Source organism: Anabas testudineus, chromosome 13 (genome assembly GCF_900324465.2).
Source record: "Anabas testudineus chromosome 13, fAnaTes1.2, whole genome shotgun sequence".
Classification (NCBI taxonomy): Eukaryota; Metazoa; Chordata; class Actinopteri; order Anabantiformes; family Anabantidae; genus Anabas; species Anabas testudineus.
In genome coordinates, this window is record NC_046622.1 from 3,852,230 (window position 1) to 3,871,641 (window position 19,412).

A 19,412-nucleotide genomic window follows, 5' to 3' on the forward strand; every position below is an offset into this window, starting at 1 on the left:
ACCAGGTGACGGCTCCACACATCAGACAGGTGAAGGCTCACAGACCAGGTGATGGCTCCACAGAGCAGACAGGTGAAGGCTCCACTGAGCAGATGAAGGCTCACAGACCAGGTGATGGCTCCACACATCAGACCAGGTGACGGCTCCACAGAGCAGACAGGTGATGGCTCCACAGACCAGGTGATGGCTCCACAGAGCAGACAGGTGACGGCTCACAGACCAGGTGACGGCTCCACAGAGCAGACAGGTGACGGCTCCACAGAGCAGGTGATGGCTCCACAGAGCAGACAGGTGACGGCTCCACAGACCAGGTGATGGCTCCACAGAGCAGACAGGTGACGGCAACACGTCACCGAGAGGTTTATCAAACATGTCAATAAGACGCATGAGAATAGTTTCTCACACTATCATCTTTTTTAATTATCTGATTAGTTTTATGTTACTTCAAATATCTCTGGGATTTATTTATTTCACTCTGTCATGTTTTAAATTGTACATTTATTTTGTTCTTTGCTCTGAAGTACATAGTACTGCACTTTGTGTTTATTCGTCTATATACTGCATACATGTGTTTCTGCTGATATGCTTTCACTTGTTGTTTCTGGGACAAACTGTGCTCTGTAAACCCAGTGCTGGTCAGTCTGTGCTGGAAGAAGCATCTCTCCTGTTACTCTTCCTGAGGTGTCTCCAGTTTTTTTCCCTTATCCAATATGAGGATGTTGATTTGATCTGACATTACAATATTGACCTATGTTGTCATGAAAAACTCTGAATTGCCACCGTGTATGCAAAGTGCTATGTTAATAAAACTGACTTGACAGAAAACGTGATGTACAAATGTTTTAAGATCATCTGTTGATGGACAAACTTCTCAGCACACATTAGCACAGTGTTCAGATCGGTAAAGCTCATTTTTCTCAAATGTATTGCATCTCGTGCAGGCTCATTTCAGCCTGGTAAGGTATGACAGAAGAAAAAAAAAACTATACAAGGGAAAACTGCTGCTCTAGTCTGCTCACTCATACCACACCATGCAAATGTTCACGAAGGGGATGAGCTTCTTTCACTTTCTGTAGTGGAATAAAACAGGATATGACAAAATCAATTGGAAAATTACTTAATAACGCTTCTAAAAGCATGAATTGTTTCATCAAATCTTGCTGTTCATCCTGAGAACTTTGCAGCGTAAGGAGGAGGAGGTATTTGCTGTAACCTCCGAAACTCTTAGCCTCTTGGAGAAGAGCTCTGCAGCTGAGATGAATGGCTCTTTAATTAACTGTGCCCTGATATGACGTTCAGTATCTCCCGAGCACCCAAATGTACCAAATACCAATGCAAGTGCTTTAGTCAATATTTGCATTTTGGTCTGGTTCATTTATTCTAAAGCACATTCTGTTAAATGTATTTTTGTAGATTAAAGTATTAGTAAATTTTCATCATCTCATCAATTTTATAACATTGAAAATAATTTTATAGTATAGTTGCTGGTATGACTCTTATTATAAATTATGAATATTATAACTGTTATAATTGAGCGAACACCTGTATCATAACAATATACCACTGACGTACTGTGTGCACTCAGGAAAATAGTGTTACCTACGGTATAAAGACCATTGTTGGAGCTTTGTTTTGAGCGGATTAAAAGGCAAGAGAAAAATACTGCAGATGGTTGGAAGGGAAGGCAGTATCTGCGATCTAAAGGATAAAGGTCACAATAATTAAGAATGCTGGAAGAATGGAAGTGAGAGGCTCAAGGCAAAACGAAGGATGCAAGTCGGATTTTGAGGGCTCGAGGAGGAGCAGCGAGGGGAGTCAGCGGAGGTCGCTCTCATCTTCTTGTATGGTTTTCTTGATGCGGAGAAGCATGGTGGTGAGCCACTGGTCCAACCGTGAAATGGTGTCGTATTCCTTCACCTGACACAGAAGTAGCAAATATTACAAAAACAACAACTGGGTTGTACAGTTTGACGTCTTCATCTGTTCTTTTAACACCCAATATAACATTAAATACATAGCACACTGCAATATTAGAGAATTCTGAGGTTCATCTAATCTTTCAGGTTTCTGTTTTCTTTTACTAGCATCCCAGACAGCTCTCAATACGAACTTTAATTACAGGGATTTATTCTGCTGAAAGAAAACTGTCCACTCACCGAATCAGTATAGGCATCAACATTCTGTTCTTCATAGGCATCTAGAAGTTTCTGATTAGATTAAAAAAGAATAAACATTAATAATAATGTTGTACATCAACAGACACAAATCCACCATGAAGAAAACAAACAAACATCAGCAAGACTTTCTTATTCATTTCAGAGCTGCTATGATCTTAACTGTATTAAGATGACGAATGCTCACAACGTTGCTCAATGTTGAATTAGATTAATTACAATCCAACCAAAACTAGAACAGACAGCAGCAGTCAGCCATGGAAGCCGAGTTAAACTGCTGTCCTTCAGCTTCACTTTCCTTAATTACAGGATTATTCAGTGTTCTTATTAAAGCATTTCACTGTACATCCAAAGTAATGCCACAGCTCACCTTCAACAGCTTGCATTCTCTCGAGTCTGAAAAGGCCGGAAACATCTCTTCGTACTTCTGTACAGCAAGCTGAATGACGAGAGGATGAATATCAGAGCAGTGACTCATGTTACAGTTACATCACCTAAACACGAGCTCTGTGTTACAGCTTACTTTTGCATTCAGCATGTCTACACAGAAGTGACAGAGCGCTGCCTTGAAGAAGTGGTCCTTGGCACTGTATTTCAGGAGGGTACTGTCCATTGCATGAGTTCCAACCTAAAATCACAAAGTACAAGTCATGTTTGCTTTATTGTTAAAGCCTCTGAAGTGACTGACAACATGTTACGATGAAGGCAGCTTACCTGTTCATAGATCTCAATAGCTTTTGGGTACTGCTCCAGCTGAGCAGCGTAGGTTGCTACTTTCAGAAGGCACTTGTTTGCTGAACTGAAAAGGAAAATTAAGAGGCTTCTCAGAAACAATGGGTCACAAAGTAAACAGCATTAATAAAAACCACATTAAAATATAGAAGTGCCCCAACCTCTAAAGCATCACACTCAAAAAAAATTATTCTCAATTAAAATAGTCACCTGGTGGATTCTTCCCCTTTGTAATAATCTGCTGCTTGTTCATAATGAGCAATGGCCTGGAATGGAAATAGATCACAGTCAGACATAAGGTGTAAACAGAGATTTACCATGGTGGGGTAAAACTTAAATGATATGAAAGCTCAAAGCAACAGACACTGTGTGTAGCTCTATCACAAGCAAGAACCTTTATTAATATTTAAAATTAAAATAAACATTAAACTGACAAACCATCTGACCTTGTCAATGTCCACAAGCTCTGTCTCATATATTTCAGCAATGGTGATGTGATGTTTTGCTGCAATGGTGAAGCGCCCCTAAAATAAATAAATAAATTAATAAATTATTATTATTATTATTAATAATAATAAATACAAATACAGAACAAATTACATGGAAAACAAAAAAAGTAATATTAATTTAACAGAAGCATCATGAACTCACCATATCAGTATATATCTCAATAGCTCGGTTTAGGCAGTTTATGGCCTCTGTTTGGGGAAAAAAAAAATGTAGAAGCCACATCAAATGTTCAGTATTTTCATGTAAAAGAATAAACTTTTCAGGATCAACTAGTTGTGAGAAGTGCAAGTTTCACTGGGGGATGAGCTGTGACTTATGCTGTTAAAGTTGTTCATCTGGAACATTTTAATGACATTAGATGACACTGCTTTTATGTCCTGTACATGGTTCACTGAAAACGATACAGCAGCTTGTGAAATGAGCATTAAGAGTGCGTTTCAGCAGTTTTATATATCCCGAGGTTGTGATGAGTATTGTTTACCTTGTGGATCTGCTTTTTTGAAGGCATTTCCTGCATCTATGAAGTTAGTTGCTGCATCGTGTTTGCTCTGCATCTGCAGGTGAAGGTGAGCAGCTTGGGAGAATGCATTTCCTGCAGCTGTAAAAGAAAACGTTACATGTAAGAAAATGCACATTTTATTTAAATATATACTGTAAATATTTTTACCAACAGAAATAAATAAAAGATAATTACAACTGGTAGTAATTATTCTTACCACACCAATTTTTGGCCATTTTGTACATGTTTGCTGCCCTCACATACATGTCACAGGCCTCTTCCAGCTTGGAGGAACCCCTGTGTGACAGCAAACATTAAGTTAAACATTCATTTACCTCTTTACAATTGTTGTAGTTCACACTCTTTGGGTACACTCATATGTGTAGATAACAGTTCTGAGTCTATAACTAAACAATAACGATAAAAGAACATTTTGGCCACACTGCAGAACTGAAAGAGGCATTCACTGGCCACTTTACTGAACTAAAACAGTGAAAGAAGTTCAGAAAATTGTATAATTTAACAAGTTGCAACAAACTGGTCTGACATTAACCTGTTTTCCTGACTGAGTGACTCTGCAGGATCTCCCCACTGGATGGCGCTATATGAACAACACTCCATAAAATATTCAATACGGTTTATTAGAAATGTTACACAACAAGTCTTTCATTACAGCCTCTTCGGCATCTTACATACTAAAAGCTATATGAAACAACAGGCTCTGTGGAGCTGAGTCCAGTGTAGTGCTGCATGCAGCGACATTTGAATTATTCTAACATATGTACTGAGCAGTGATTCGAAGGGGAGATAACGCAGCACATGAAGCTAAACTGCAGCGTTGACCACACTCGCATAACGTTTGACACAACAACCTAATCTTCAACACAAAATACGCCACTGTTGCAGTGCAGTTAGCAATTAGTATTTTCAGATTCGGCACAGTGTGACAGATGATCACCTTCCGCTAACTTAGCCGTTAGCTTAACAGAATTAGCAAACAGTAACGTTCGCTAAACAACATACTCACCCAAACAGCGATCCAAAAAACGACTGGGATGACTTTAATTTCTTTTCGGCCTCCGCCATTAAAGCCATTGCTTCCTTTTCTTTGCCGCTATTGTCCATTTTCGTGTCGCTGCTCTGATTTTGAGAGTGAACAACAAATGCGAAAGTCAATAAACTTGCTAACCAGTGCTAGCAGCTGCGGCTCCGCCGTGTCACGTCACCTCTGTCATGTGACGCGGAAGCAGCAGAAACACTGCTGCTGCGTTCAAGGGCTCTTCGTAAAGTCCAATCACCCACTCTCTCAAAGCTTAAATATCAACTGCAGTTGTGTTTGTTGGCAAGTAATAACAAAAACAGAACATCAGCATGTATTTGAGTGATACTGATGATGGTACGAAAAGTTATTTATGTTTTCTTCACTGACAAAGATGATATAACAGCCGATTAACCATGCTATGACACAAATAAAGACTGTTCTAAACACTGGTCACATTACTTAAAATAACAACTACTCAATTGCAGGCCAAATATTTGTCTCTCTTTGCCAAACTAATGGTCAAATGCTGTATAACTCAACCCTTTTATCTAATTTATGAACACAAGCCCTGCTGTTTGTAGAGCATTCTGTATGTTATTCAAGTTGTCCTGTTAAGCATGTTTTATTTAGGTTTGACATTATTAACATCTTGAAGAAAAACCTAAAGGGAAGCCAAGAAAAAAAGCAAATGAAGAGTTTTGGTATTTCATCATATACAGGGTTTCAGCTGTTATATGTATGTATTTATGGGAGAAGAAAGAAGTGAGAAAAACATGTTGCTTACATCTGTACTTTTATAGGCCACAAGTTTGCATGTAAAATGCCTTGTATTCATGTAAAAAACATTTGGTTGCTTATGAAAAGGTCAGAGCACTTAATCACTTTCCTCATCAACCATTTCCCTCCTAACTTTCTTCGGGCAGAAATATGTTTCTTGCCTATCCATTATGGTTTCAATTATCTTCCTGTTCTGAAAGACAGCAAATATCATGTAAACCCAGGTGAGGTAACGGAAGTGGAGGGTTAAAGTTAGTAGTACTGTTCCCAAAATGCAGACTGTCAGACTGTCCAAAAGGCACAATGTAGACCTAGTTATTTTTTATGTTTACTTTATATATTATTATTATTATTATATTTTTGTTGTTATTGTTTTTTGAGGTGGGGGCGGCAGTATTTTCAGATCACAGTTAAAGCTTTGGGCCAAGAAGCAGACTGGTTTTAATGTTGTCATAATGTTTGTTAGTTATTGGATGATTTTAGCATTAGCCTGACAGTCATTATGAGGAGTTCCCAATTTTCCAGTGACCCAAACGTCTTTTAGCAGGAAGTTTTGAGGTTTCGCAGAACCACAGAGCCTTGTGAATTATGTAAGCCATTCTGTACAGCATGTTCCCAGCTGTTTTTCAGAAACCAAAGTCCTGTATGCTAATAAACATTTTTGTTCTAGTGGGACACTAAATAGGTTGGTGGTAATGTAATGTTTTCAAAGAAGGTAGGCTAGTAGGTACATTTACTCAGGTATGCTGCCGTAAGTAAGTACTTTAATCAGTATTATCAGTACTAACATACGTTGTTTCTGCATGTAGATCTGCTAGTTTGATCGCAGGAGGACACATCTGTTGTTGTTTTGTTTGTTTGTACACAAAGTGGGGAAGAAAACCACACACACACACACAGACACACCAGACACACCTCACGAAGAGAAAACCTTCGCAAGTAAAACAAAAAGCCTCAGAAACCTCATTCAGGTCCATGCGGACCAGTCGCCTCGACGATCGCGCTGCAGATTTCGATCAGGCAAAGCGGAAGTCTCCTGCTTCCGGTCTGTAGCTGGGTCCTGTACAGCAGCCCGTGCGAGGCTGTCCTGGAGACCCCGCGCTGCCTGCACCTCTATCGTCTCGGGTGAGTTTGTTACAATGTAGCAATTTATCTATTAATCCGAAAAAGCGCGACTAAGCTGCGATATTCACGCACCGCGGACATCCCGCAAACTGCACGGCGACCGCAATCGAAACGCCACGCTCCTGCACGACACGGCCAACGTAGTCATTTTACACCGAATTCCCAAGCATACCCCCCTCATCCAAGAGTATTCCAACATTAACTCATATTTTGCTTGCAAGCACAGCTAGATAGCTCGCTACGCAATTGCGCTTCCACTTCTTAGCAAGCAGTACTAGCCTGTCGTGGCCGGATCGACGTGTCGTTGTACGATATTGGTGTTAAAATCGTGCCACTCGGTGGTTTGTTTTGAATGTCAAAGGCTCGAGCTAGCTGTACGTCTGAATATTGTTGATAGCTGGTTGGCTTAGCAGGCTAGCTAGCTAGGCTAACGAAATTCAACCCAGATGCATCAAAATTCTTGGAGAAGAGGGTGAAACGGGTTCTTGAAATCAAACGGTTTATTAAACTGGAGTCTTAAGTGTGTAGCGTGGCTGTTAGCTAAAGTGTACTTTGACGAATTGGCGGAATTTGCATGAAGAGCTCTTTGAAAACATCAGCTAGCATGTAGCAAGCCGCTTGCAGTGTCTCCATTCATATCCTGCGCACTGGCTCTGCTCTCACCGAGCAATGGCTCCGACCCGCCGCCTTTTAGGAGCGTTAACTGGGAATACGTTCACTTCATAACCTCGGTAAAATGCCTGCGTGGAACATCTGGTGACATGTTGTGCTTTGCGTTATTTATGCACAGTTGTGGAGACTTGTGGTAAATTAGCGAGGTCCCGCACTCGAAATCTCTCCAGTCTGTGTGAAAACCGCGCGTTTTCAGTTTGTTGTCTATTTCCATCCGCAGCAGAAAAAAAACATCTACTGCTTGATTTTTAAAATTATGTCAGAACAGCAGAATGTTTGTTTCTTATTGAGTATGTGCAAATATGTGAGAGCACAATAATAGATGCAGTTGATGATAACCACAAGCGGGAGGAACAAAAGTTAAAATATAATCTTTATATTCTTTATTTACAGAACTGTGTCTTATCCAACGACCGCTCATAGTTTACCTGTTGTTTGCTTTATTGTTACTAGACTTTCAATAAGAGCAGGCGTAATGTTCTCAGTCATTAGTCATTTGAATATAAACACAGTGACTGAGACATGTACACTGGTTACAACCACTTCAAGCGTCTATATTTGATCTATAGTTGGATTTTCTAAGGGCATTTATGAAATACAATTATTTTATATCAATAGTAAAAACTCATTTGTTTGAAGCAGGTGAAATCACTCACTTTGCAGTTACTTCACCACGTATCCATCGTTATGTAATAATCATTTACAAACTGAATTGAAAGTAATTTTAAAGTTTTTTTTTATCTTGCACAGTGTGTTCAGCATAAATAAAGGAACAGAAAGAGATGTGTCTATTGTAAGGAACATGCTGAAAATGTAAGACTATTCAAAGCTTTGCTGAAACAATCCAACCAATATAATGTAGCTATATAAATGTGATTTAAAATGATTAATAATCATTAACCACATTACATAACCTTTCATTACACTGAGGCAGAGAAGCATTGAAAATGGTCCTGTTTCTTTCATTTAATTTCATTAAATGTGGCTAACTTCTGTCCTATTCCACTGTACCACAACCAAAGCACTGAAAATTCAACTATTTGTTTATAAGAACAATGTTGTAGAAAAATAAATGTGTAATAAAAGTTGCTAATTTTTTATTTTCTTTTGTCTGTTTGTTTTTTTTTTTTTTTTGTTTGTTTGTTTTTAATGAAAACTTTAATGAAACAAGTATTCACTAACTTTAAAATGCTCTTTTCATCTTTACCAGTTGTCATGGATGATGAAGACGGCAGGTGCCTTCTAGATGTAATTTGGTAAGTCTCTGCCTGAAAAATTCAAACTTTCATCTTATTGGTTGTCCCTTTTGTCTTATTTTCTTGCTTGAATCACACAATTGTTTTTATTCCCCCAGTGACCCAGAAGCTTTGAATGACTTTCTTCATGGATCTGAGACCCATGTGAGTATGAGAGAGAAAGTAAAAGAACTCTCATCTTTCAGGCTTGTGTGTGATTTCTAAAAGCAAAAACTGTTCTGTGTTTGATGTTATGGGGAGTCTTAATTGTGCATATTTTATTTGGTGGTTGCATGACTTTCTACTAAAGTTCTTTTAAAATTATGTGACAATGCACTGTGCAACCCACAACCCTCAATGCTTTGCTTTCATTTAGTTGTTGCCTTTTTCTAACTACTTTCTCTGCTTAATGATTGTCTTAACCTTTTGATGGCACTATAAATGGTTTCAGTCTGGTTTTCCCTTTTATTAGCCTAATTCACTAAATGAGCAATGCTTATACTAACGCTTCCCAGCTCCTACAATTTTGCCCTACTGACACTTATCGTTTTCACTGATTCTTTGCAATCTGGGTTCTCTGGACTATGTTCTGTCCTTTCCTTGCTCTCCTCCTCTGTTTGATGGTTTGTATGTTTCTGTCTTTGTGGCTTTTGCCTGCTGGTTTGGGTGCCTTTGGTTTCTATCTGTCCTATCTTGGGTGGATGTGTCTGTAGTTGGACACAGACGACCTTTTGGATGGTTCGAGTGACCCCTCCAGCTCGTTCTTCTCTACCACTGGGGTGAGTAGAATCCCCCAATCCTCCTCCTGTTTTCTCTCCATCTTTGCAGCATGCATTTCCAAATACCTTCTTCTCCAACTAACATGTACACTGTACACGCTTTAATTTGTTGTGATTTCTCTGGGCTTTTTATGTCTGCAAGTATGTGTTAACTCTGCAACGCTCCTCACGATCACATGAAGCCATCTTATTGATCCATTGCTTGGTTTCACGTCTTTCGTCTTTCCTTTTTTCCTTTCCTTTAAGGGCCATGTTTCAGAGGTCCAGCCTGCAGTCCAGCTGTCGGCCAATGAGCCGGCAGGCCTACCCAGAGTCAGTGTTGACCTGGACTTTTTGGAGGATGATGACATCTTGGGAGGATCCCCGGGTGGTGAAGGTGGGAGTAATGGCATTGGGACAAATCACGAGCCTTGTGACATCCTACAGCAGAGCTTGGCTGAAGCCAACATCACAGAACAAAGCCTACAGGAGGCAGAGGCTGAGCTGGATCTGGGCTCCTTCGGAATTCCAGCCCTCACACAGGTGGTTCAGACACTGCCTGATACAAGCCTCTCTGGGGCCGGAGGCACTGCTGTTGGTGTAGGCATAGGTGTTGGTGTTGGAGGAGCAGCAGCAATTTTCTCTGGCTCAGCTCCAAGCTCCACTGCTACTCCTCCCAATACCACAGCTGACATGCTGGGGTCAGTGCTTGCCCAGCAGGGCCTACAGCTCCAACCCCAGGTCATGAACAAGGCCATTAGTGTCCAACCATTTATGCAGCCTGTGGGCCTGGGAAATGTGACGCTTCAACCCATTTCAAGTCTCCAAGCTCTTCCTAATGGGAGTCAGTCTGGACATCTGGGCATCGGACAGATTCAGGTTGTGGGTCAGCCTACAGTCATGACTATCAATCAGTCTGGGCAGCCAATCCTAGCTAAAGCAGTGGGTGGTTACCAGCTGCATCAGTCTGGGCAAGATGTGTCAGGTGCTGGTTCTCAGGCAGGGCTTGGAGGCTCAGGAGGTGGACTTTTGATTCAAGGTAACAAAGCCACTTTGGGATCTCCAGCTTTAAATGGACCGGCTGTTTGTGTCAGCAGCACAAATAGTAGTACTGGCGGTACAATGACTGCTCCTGCTGGGCTTGTGGGCTTCGGCAGCACCACTCTAAGTTCAGGAATTGGACCCCAGACGCAAACTCAAGGCCAAATCATGCATAACGTGATCATACAGCGCACACCACCACCCATTCAGCCTAAACCCCCTCAGGGGGGGGCCATCCAACCGAAACTCTTCAAACAGCAACAACAGCCGCAGCAGACCCAACCAGGACCTCAACCCCTGCAAAATGATGCCCACAAGGCTCTAGGGCTGCAGCAACTTCCAGTCTCTGCTGCTCAGAATGTAGCCTTCGTCACAGGAAAGCCAGGCTCCAATGTTGTCCTGAGTACTCAAGCCACAACACAAGGTCCCCAGTTTCCACAAGCTCTATTCAAGACACAAGCAGCACAACCATCTGGCAAGCCCCTCAGTGTACACTTGCTAAACCAGTCAGGCAGCATTGTTATTCCCTCTCAGACAGTTCTGCAAGGTCAGAACCACCAATTTCTCCTGCCACAGCTCCAGGCAGGTGGGCAGATCCTCACCCAGCACCCTGGAGGTCACATCATAACTAGCCAGGGTCCTGGTGGACAGATAATTACAAATCAGATTTTAACTGCAAACCAGAACATCAACTTGGGCCAGGTGTTGACTTCACAGGGCCACCCCGCCCACATCCTTTCTGGGCCCATTCAGCTCCAACCTGGACAGATGGGCACACCCACCCTCTTTCAGATGCCTGTTTCATTGGCTCAGAATCAGAGCCAGACACAGACTCACACTGTCTCAGGTCATGCCCAGACCGTCATACAAGGCATGCCAATTCAGAACTCCCTGACCATGCTGAGTCAGGTGGAGGGGCTGAGCCCCGCTGTCAGCCTTCAGCCTGCCCTGCAACCTCAGCCAGGTGGAGTACCCAGCAGCAGCAGCACAGGAGCAGCAACCATGGCTCAAGGCCAGTCTGGAGAGTGTGTTACAGTGCTGGGTAGCTCAACAGACCAGGCAGCTCATCCCACTCAGCAGCATGTGCCACAGTCCTCTATTCTCGCCATGCAACCGGCTTCTTCTGGCTCCGTAGCTACCACAGTACCCTCCTCTTCTCCGTCCATGTCTGTGTCCACATCTTCCTCTGTAACAGCAGTGGGGCTGGTCCCCCCCCAGGCTCAGCACAGTCCAGGGAGGTTACTGGTTGCCAGCCAGGGGCCTAGCATGATCTTGAGCCAGGAGTCTCTGCAGATGTTCTTGCAACAGGTCAGTGTTCCACTCTCTGCTCATTTTCTTTAATTGTGTACAGTTAACATGCATAAATAACATGCACGGAGTGATTTCTTGGTCTGACCTTTTTGGTTTACTATTTTACTCCCCCTTCCCTCCACTCCCCTTCCTCATACCCTTCCTCACCCTGAAACGGTAAATGTACTCCTATCAGGAACAACGCCACCAAACAGAGAATGAGTCAACCCCCTCTGTGGGCGTACCAGCGTCTGTAATCGTCAGCAGCAACAGCGTCACTGCTTCGGCCCCCGCTGTCCTTGACAGCCAGTTAACTGATTCTTGGGTGGGCCAGAGCCACAGCCCTTCCCCTGGCCCCTCCCACATGGCAGCAGTGGTAAAGCAGGTAGAAATGCCCCTTTATGTTAAGCCCCACCCACTTGTTGCTGCTGCTGGCGCCACGTTAGGGTATCTTATCTTGCCCCATCACTGATCTGTGCTTCACTTCTGCATTGTTCATTGCTTTCATGGCTCTCATTGTTTGCAAAAATTACTCATTTTGGCTACAGCTTCTGTGTGTTTCTAACACTGCTTCATTATATGTAAAAGCATGATAATTTCTGTAATTCATATGTATTGTATGTCAGCATCTGTGCGATTTTAATAGCTTTATGCATCTCTATCCGATTAGAAACTGGTAATCAAACGCAGGTTAATTAGTTTTGTTTGTTTTTTTTCATCCATTCTGTGTAATTGTAAGCTACGACAAAAACCATGCTCATGCTTGATAGAAGAGCTTCCAAGTGCTTCCAAGTGCAATGCATCCTCTTTACTAACGCTACTCAGTCAAATTTAGTCAACTCACCTTCATCTGCTGCATCACTACCAACAACTGATTAATCAGTCAACACCTTTCAATCCTGCATTCCTCATTTAGACACATACAGTATGTGCTTACATTGCCACTACCCCTTGTAACCGCTAGTCTGACCAGTGCAATGATTCCCAAATCAAAATTTCACTCTCCCCTGACTCCCGTCCCTGAAGTCTTTAGATCACCTCCTACTTTACCATCATAGACCCGCAGATCTTGACTTCTTGCTTTTGTCAACAGTTTTTCTTTTTGGCTTACCAAATGATCATTGCTCCCTTTTTATGTGTAATCTCCTCAAACGCTAGAGAAAATCAGTGGGCTTCTACTACTTCTACTTCGGCAATTGTTATATTTTTAAATCTTAACACCTTGCTTTTGTAGTGTTTGTTGTTGTTATTGTTTGTGTAACCTTGTATTGGGGTTGGGCGATAATTCAATATTTAAATCAATTTTCAATGTAATGGTGTTTTGATTACATGATTATTTGTTTCAGTTGCGCAACAATTTTATTCAAACTGAAAAAAATAAGTTGGAGTAAATTTATCTTAATACCTCAAGAGTAAAATGATCATGCAAATCATGCATATATCTAGCTTATCATATCAAAGATTTTAGTATGGTCATATCGCCCAGCCTTATTTTGTATGTAGCATTAAGTCTTGAACTAAGTACTACAATCCTATATCCTATATCCACATGTGCATGCAGAACTTTTATTGTGTGTGATATTTTTGTGTGTGTGCTTGATTTCCTCCTGTGTTAAACTGTTTATTCTGTCAGTTCTTGAAATAGATACACAGTCAGTTGAATATATTATGATCTGCTTCCTCAGGTACCCTCCAGCGGACATCAGCAACCCCTGAAGATCCAGGGCATGTCCCCCTCTCCGGCCTTGGCCACGTTGGCCACAGCACCCCCAGTGGCAGACAGTCCTCAGCCTTCCCAGTCTCCTCTCACTCTGAGCCAGCAGATTCAGTCGCCACACAATCAGCAGCAGTCGCGTCCTCCCTCTCAGCCTCAGCCACAGTCTCAAACTCCCTCTCGCTCCTGCACACCCTCCTCTCACCCTTCACTTTTTATTGTCCATAACCAAATTGCAGAATCCCCCCAGCCTGCTCCACAAGGCCAGCCACAGCAAACACAGCTGCAGCAGACACATATTCAAGTTCAGCTTCAGCCACAGGCAGTCTCTCAGCCTGCCCCTTATCAACAAGATATGCCTCCTATGTCACAGTCACCCAAGCCTCCTCCTGCACCACCTGCACAGCACCAGTTTACTGCGCCCGCTGTCAACGCTTCTTCTCCTGCTGTAGTAAAAGCCCAGGTTCCCATCCAGGGCCTGACAGCAGAGCAGCAGCACCACCTGCAATTAGTAGTATCACAAATTCAGACCCTGTCAAGCATCACCCAGCCCTCACCTCAACAGAAACTGCTGTTGGACAAGCTACACCAGGTATTATTCCAGTAAACATTAAACCTATATTAAAACTTTGCATGGTCCGAGCAAGTCTTACCAATAAAATCATTATATATTTTGACTTGTCCTGCTACTTTTACAACTTCCTGTGGTTGAGAAGTTTCTATATGTCTGCAACCTTCCTATAGATGTAGATGTGCTGTAAAAGTATGAGCTGGTTTTGACATATTGGGTTATTTAGTGATTGAATTTTTTTCAATGTAATGAAAAGAGGACAAACACTTTCCATATTCTAATACTTGCAAATGAAAGTCTGGGTCAAATGCATTATATTGAGCTTGTTACTGGATTGGCAATCAGTCCATCAGAACAAATGAGGTGTTTAAAACGGCTCAGGCCAACCACACTAGTTCATCTACAATTTATTGTGTACAAAAGGAAAGTTAAGCTAATTCTAATGATTTTTTTTTAGGTCCAGCAAAACATCCTGCTGCAGGCCAAGCAGCCCAGTCAGGCCCAAGCCACCAGTCAGTTCAGCTCTCAGCAAGACATGCCTGTTGATAAAGTGGTGATTCCATCAACAGCCAGCACTGGTACGCCTCCTCAGCTTCCATCTGTGTTGCAGCCGACAACTGTGTTAGTGAAAACTCCTGCAACAGGTTAGATGCAGTGTACCACTACTAATGCAAAATGACAGATGCGCCTTAGAGGAGTTTCCTTTGTAATTATTTGTTTTCTCTTTTAGCATCAAGTGACTTACAGGTATTCTCAGGAGCCCAAGGGCCAGCTGGAGCAATTGTGAATCAGACTGTCACTCCTGTCAGCCTTACCCAGCCTGCACAGGTAGATAACATTAGAACTTAACTCCTCTGAGGACATTTACATTGTTTATTGTTGTGTCTAAGCTGTTCTACGTTTCTCACAGTTTAATACTGAATTTAAAATGCGTTTTTTAGACTTCTTTGTGCTTTTTTTTCACAGGTTCAGCCAAAGCCAGGAGTGATCAACTCAGTTGGAGGGATGACTTTAGGGAAAGCTGGGCTGCAGATACAGGTGTTAGGACCGAGTTTGACTCAAATGCCTGCTCCACAGCCCCCAGCTCCAGTACAAACTCAGGTAAATGAGTGTCAATGCATCATAGTGAGGCCCTCTGCCTCTGCAATTGCCTCTAATATTCACGACAGCCTGGTGGTTTAAATCTCTGATTTTCATGCGTTTGCTTATATCACAGACAACAACAATGAAGATGCCTTTCAGTGCAGAGCCCAGCAAAGAAGCAAGGTGTGTGGCAGGCATTTTAATGGCTTATTTTAACTGTCTCGTGGCATTTTTGTAAATAATGTTTGTTTCTACACACACCACTGCAGGATGCTAGAACAGTTGAGAAAACAGCAGGGTTCAGTGCTTCACCCGAACTACAGTGCTCCTTTCCACTCTTTTGAGGACACACTGCAGAGACTGGTGCCTTACCATCTCTACCAGGGAACTGCCAATTCTTCTCAAGACTATCAAAAAGGTAACAAACTCTATAGCCTCTAGTGCAGGCAATACACAGTTTAGATCTTTTTCCCCACATCTTCATGAGCACTCTGATTTTCTCTACACAGTGGATGATGAATTTGAGAAGGTCTCCTGTCAACTGCTCAAAAGAACCCAGGCTATGCTGGATAAATATCGCTACCTTCTTTTTGCAGAGTCCAAAGTAAGTTTATAAATCATTACGCTAAACATAGGCTGTCTTTACATCATTGTCCTGAATTGATTTTGAACTGAGTGTTTTTGAAATTCAAACCTGAGCAGAGACTGGGCCCCTCGGCAGAGATGGTGATGATCGACCGGATGTTCATTCAGGAGGAAAAGATTGCATTGAATCAGGACAGGATTTTGGCCAAGGAGAGACCAGGTACCCTACTTCTTACAGTGGTCACAGATCGTCTACATCCTGTGCTGTGTACATGTGTGCTAATGATATAATTGTGTTTAATTGCAGAGGAGTTTGTGGCAAATGTGCGCAAAATGGAGAGTGTTGTTTCATCGCAAGAGAAATCAAATTCTGATGAGCCCACTGCAGTGAGTGAAGGTGTAGCTGCTGTTGCCCCAGCTCCAGCACATGCTGCTCCCACCCCAGCCTCTGTTTCGCATATTGCCCCCAACCCTCCTCCTGCACCCACTCCAATTCCATCTCCAGCTCCAGCACCGGCTCCTACTCCAGCTTCTGCTCCTGCTCCTGCTCCACCCCCAGCTCCACCTCCAGTTCCAGCTGCAGCTGCAGCTGCAGCTCCTGTTCCAGCTCCAACCCCTTCTGTCAACCCTTTTCCTCCGACCAAACTGGTTATAAAGCATGGTGGAGGTGGGGCCTCTGTGTCCTGGTCCAGCAGCTGCCCTCCACCTCCACCTCCAGTAGGGAAGCTAGTGGCAGAGCCCACTAGCCAGAGCTCCTCATTCAGTCGTACTCCAGCAGCATCTTCTTCTTTCTCTTCCTTGTCCTTCAACTCTCAAGCAACTGATGATGATGATGCTCTCCCACAGAGAACCAGCAAACCACCTATCAAGACCTATGAAGCTCGAAGGAGAATTGGCTTGAAGCTGAAGATCAAGCAGGATCAAACAGGGTTCAGTAAGGTGGTCCACAACACTGCCTTAGACCCTGTGCACACACCTCAACCTCAGCAGAGCAGCCAGTCCACATCCCAGCCTCAGTCAGAAGCTGCTGTACCACATCCAAAGTCCCACCCTTTATCAACTTCTCCCACTACAGTCATCAGAACTCAGTCCCCCGTATGCACTGCTTCTTCTGCTTCATCAGTCACTATAGCCCCCACCTCCTCTACCTCTTCCTCTCATACTTGGTCATCATCCACCCCCTCATCCTCCACTCAAATGAATGGGACGATGGATCACCACGACACGGGTGGGGTCAAACATAATCCTGCCTCCACTGCCACTCCGCCACAGACAACCTGCCGCCTTCCCCTTCGAAAAACCTACCGGGAAAACATCAGTCCCCGGGTCAGACCTGGTGTCCCAGGGGGAGGAGAAGAGAGTTTGTCTTACCCCCGCCCAACACCATCTCCCCCCAAACACGAGGTTTTATCTCCACCCTCAGAAAGGACTGTGATAGCCAGTATGAAGCTGGAGAAAAAAGGCAGGGAGGACTCTCACACTTACACAGAGTCAAGCCACGAAACGAGCCGTTTAGGGAGTGCAATGCAGGGGCTGGATGAAATGGATGAGGTGTTTAATCGTGGTATCAAGACCACACAACACCATCATCTCCCACAGCTCCTGGACAGGGAGGGGGCAAAGGAGAGAGGGGAGGAACACACAGACCAAGAGACAGATGTAAGTGTATACAAAAGGGCAAGTGGAAAAAATAGACATAGGACAGGTGGGACATTCAGAATGGACCAACATGCCCCTGGGCCTCCCTCTCCAGAGTCCTCCTTCACACGAGACTCTTTGCTTCCTGCCAAACGCTGCAAGTCAGACTCCCCTGATATGGATAACGCCAGTTTCTCCAGTGGCAGCCCTCCAGACGACTCTCTGAACGAGCACCTGCAGTGCGCCATCGACAGCATCCTAAACTTGCAGCAGGAGCCCTCTGCCCGCAAAGGGGGCAACAGCAGGACTCACCAAAACCAAAGCCAGCGCCCAGGGGGCTTGGCAGCCTCATCACACAGACCCTCAGTTCCACCACCCTCCTCTGCTTCCTCATCCTCATCCTTGGCCCAGCACCCTCAGGTTGGTGGCCGTGGCCACAACGGCAGCCTGGTGACTCCGACTCAAAATAGATAACAGCCCCTCAGCCCCAGGCCGGACTGACAGGAGGGGAACTGAGAGACAGATTTGGAGGTGGGGGAAGAGGGGCACTGTGAAAACAGTATCACTGTACTACTCTGCCAAGCTGCGTTGGCTATGTTTGTCTATTTGAATTGTCCAGACATTTCTTTGTCATTTACAGTCTGAGGTAGACTTGTGGTGAAGAAAGTGAGTGTGTGGTTGAAGGTAAAACGGTCTCTGTGAATTGCCGACTTGTTTTTGGCATTTTGTCAGCCAAGCTTGAGTAACAAGATGAACTCCTCAAAAGGTTGCTTTTTCTAACTCTTCCATATTCATGGTTGGTCTTTTCTTTTTGTCAGTATTCATACATTCCTATAAAGTGACCCGAGCATCACTCTTTATCTACAGCAGTTCATCTCCTGGTTTAAATAATGTCCCAGTGAGAATCAGGAAGCTTATTCAAAAACATTTCAGAAGACAACAACCCATTTGGCTGGGAGGCAAAAGAGAACTTAAAGTGGTTCATACTGTAAAATATTATAATACATATGGTGTCTTCTTTTTAACAACAAAATTGTATTGCCATCACAAGGACAAAGTTGTCCTGCACGTATGAACAGGACACAATGATACAGTTCACGTCTTTATCGACAGTGCATTTTTTACAGTAAATAAACCCTCAATCGTATAACTTGCAGGGTAACTGCTGTTTGTCTTTAATTGGCAAAGTGAAATAGCCCCATCCCCTATTATGCCTGCAATACATCTAGACATAATGTGCATTTTAATGTAAAACATGTTAAGAAAATCGAATTACGAAGTTACTTTTCTTTTGACAGCTCTAGGATACTGTCGAGATGTAAATGAGTATGTTGTAAGAAAGTAAGTTCAATTCTTTTCTGCTTCTAATGTCTTTGATGACTTTCCAGGTTCTTGTTTTTAGACCACACCTCCTTACATACCTGCCCCACTGTTGCTTATGATGCCAAGTTAGGACTTTATGCATTTCAGTCAGCAGGGGGCAGCCAGTTTTAACTGTTGAATTTCTGTGTTCTAAGTCTGCTTCATCTTTCTACCACTGTATCCCTGATCCCTGCCTCCCATGTGTATTTTTTGTCTTTTTTTTTTTTTTTTTTGAGGACAATTCAAACACAAACACAGCACAAGCATTGAAATGGAAAAAAGGAACAATAATAATGTACAAAAAGACCGTAAGAGAATTTGAAGTATAGTATTACAGATTAATTTTGTATTGTATTTATTGTGTATAATGACACTTTTTAAAAAGAAATGTACATTTAGTAAAACTGTAAATTAAACCTTGCTTCTTTTATGAAACACTGCCGGTCGTTTAGTCATTTGTCCTGCAGTTTTAGCAGCGTCCACTCATCAGGGTACATTCCTCTGGATGACTACTGAGGAGTAAGGAGAATGGTGGTAATGGTTGTGACCATGGGCTGGGCTCTCCATCAGATAACCAGCAGGTGGAGCATGAAAGTGGAAAAGT

General features: G+C 43.1%; 2 protein-coding genes across 6 annotated transcripts; one reads left to right on the forward strand and one right to left on the reverse strand.

The window, feature by feature from the left end:
- Positions 1–392: 392 nt before the first annotated feature.
- napab (N-ethylmaleimide-sensitive factor attachment protein, alpha b) lies at positions 393–5,156 on the reverse strand. The gene is made up of 11 exons (XM_026365580.1): positions 4,943–5,156; positions 4,133–4,212; positions 3,898–4,014; positions 3,558–3,604; positions 3,353–3,430; positions 3,117–3,172; positions 2,889–2,973; positions 2,698–2,802; positions 2,545–2,613; positions 2,157–2,207; positions 393–1,917 (listed from the first exon to the last, which is right to left on the reverse strand). The coding sequence occupies exons 1-11, from the start codon at positions 5,038–5,040 to the stop codon at positions 1,816–1,818; spliced, it is 888 nt and encodes a 295-aa protein (XP_026221365.1). The 5' UTR covers positions 5,041–5,156; the 3' UTR covers positions 393–1,815.
- Positions 5,157–6,773: 1,617 nt separating this feature from the next.
- bicra (BRD4 interacting chromatin remodeling complex associated protein) lies at positions 6,774–19,055 on the forward strand. Of its 5 annotated transcripts, none has more exons than XM_026342093.1 (15): positions 6,774–6,859; positions 8,742–8,787; positions 8,886–8,931; positions 9,480–9,545; positions 9,792–11,873; positions 12,052–12,240; positions 13,541–14,161; positions 14,598–14,784; positions 14,871–14,968; positions 15,107–15,241; positions 15,357–15,406; positions 15,493–15,641; positions 15,733–15,827; positions 15,923–16,028; positions 16,116–19,055. In XM_026342093.1, exons 2-15 carry the CDS (start codon positions 8,747–8,749, stop codon positions 17,918–17,920), a joined length of 5,670 nt encoding a protein of 1,889 aa, XP_026197878.1. In that variant the 5' UTR covers positions 6,774–6,859; positions 8,742–8,746; the 3' UTR covers positions 17,921–19,055. The 5 variants fall into 5 exon arrangements, with proteins under 5 accessions (XP_026197878.1, XP_026197896.1, XP_026197910.1 ...); XM_026342111.1 differs by having other exon boundaries at positions 15,926–16,028; XM_026342102.1 differs by lacking the exon at positions 6,774–6,859 and adding an exon at positions 6,875–8,344.
- The last annotated feature ends 357 nt before the right edge of the window (positions 19,056–19,412 follow it).

Excerpts from the sequence above, each read along its gene's own strand:
- napab (XM_026365580.1), bottom strand. The coding sequence starts at position 5,040 with ATGGACAATAGCGGCAAAGAAAAGGAAGCAATGGCTTTAATGGCGGAG. Across the intron at positions 4,213-4,942 it reads TTTTTTGGATCGCTGTTTGG|GGGTTCCTCCAAGCTGGAAG; the intron begins GTGAGTATGTTG and ends GCTGTCACACAG. Across the intron at positions 2,803-2,888 it reads CTATTGAGATCTATGAACAG|GTTGGAACTCATGCAATGGA; the intron begins GTAAGCTGCCTT and ends TTGTGATTTTAG.
- bicra (XM_026342093.1), top strand. The coding sequence starts at position 8,747 with ATGGATGATGAAGACGGCAGGTGCCTTCTAGATGTAATTTG. Across the intron at positions 14,162-14,597 it reads TGTTGGACAAGCTACACCAG|GTCCAGCAAAACATCCTGCT; the intron begins GTATTATTCCAG and ends ATTTTTTTTTAG. Across the intron at positions 15,407-15,492 it reads GAGCCCAGCAAAGAAGCAAG|GATGCTAGAACAGTTGAGAA; the intron begins GTGTGTGGCAGG and ends ACACCACTGCAG.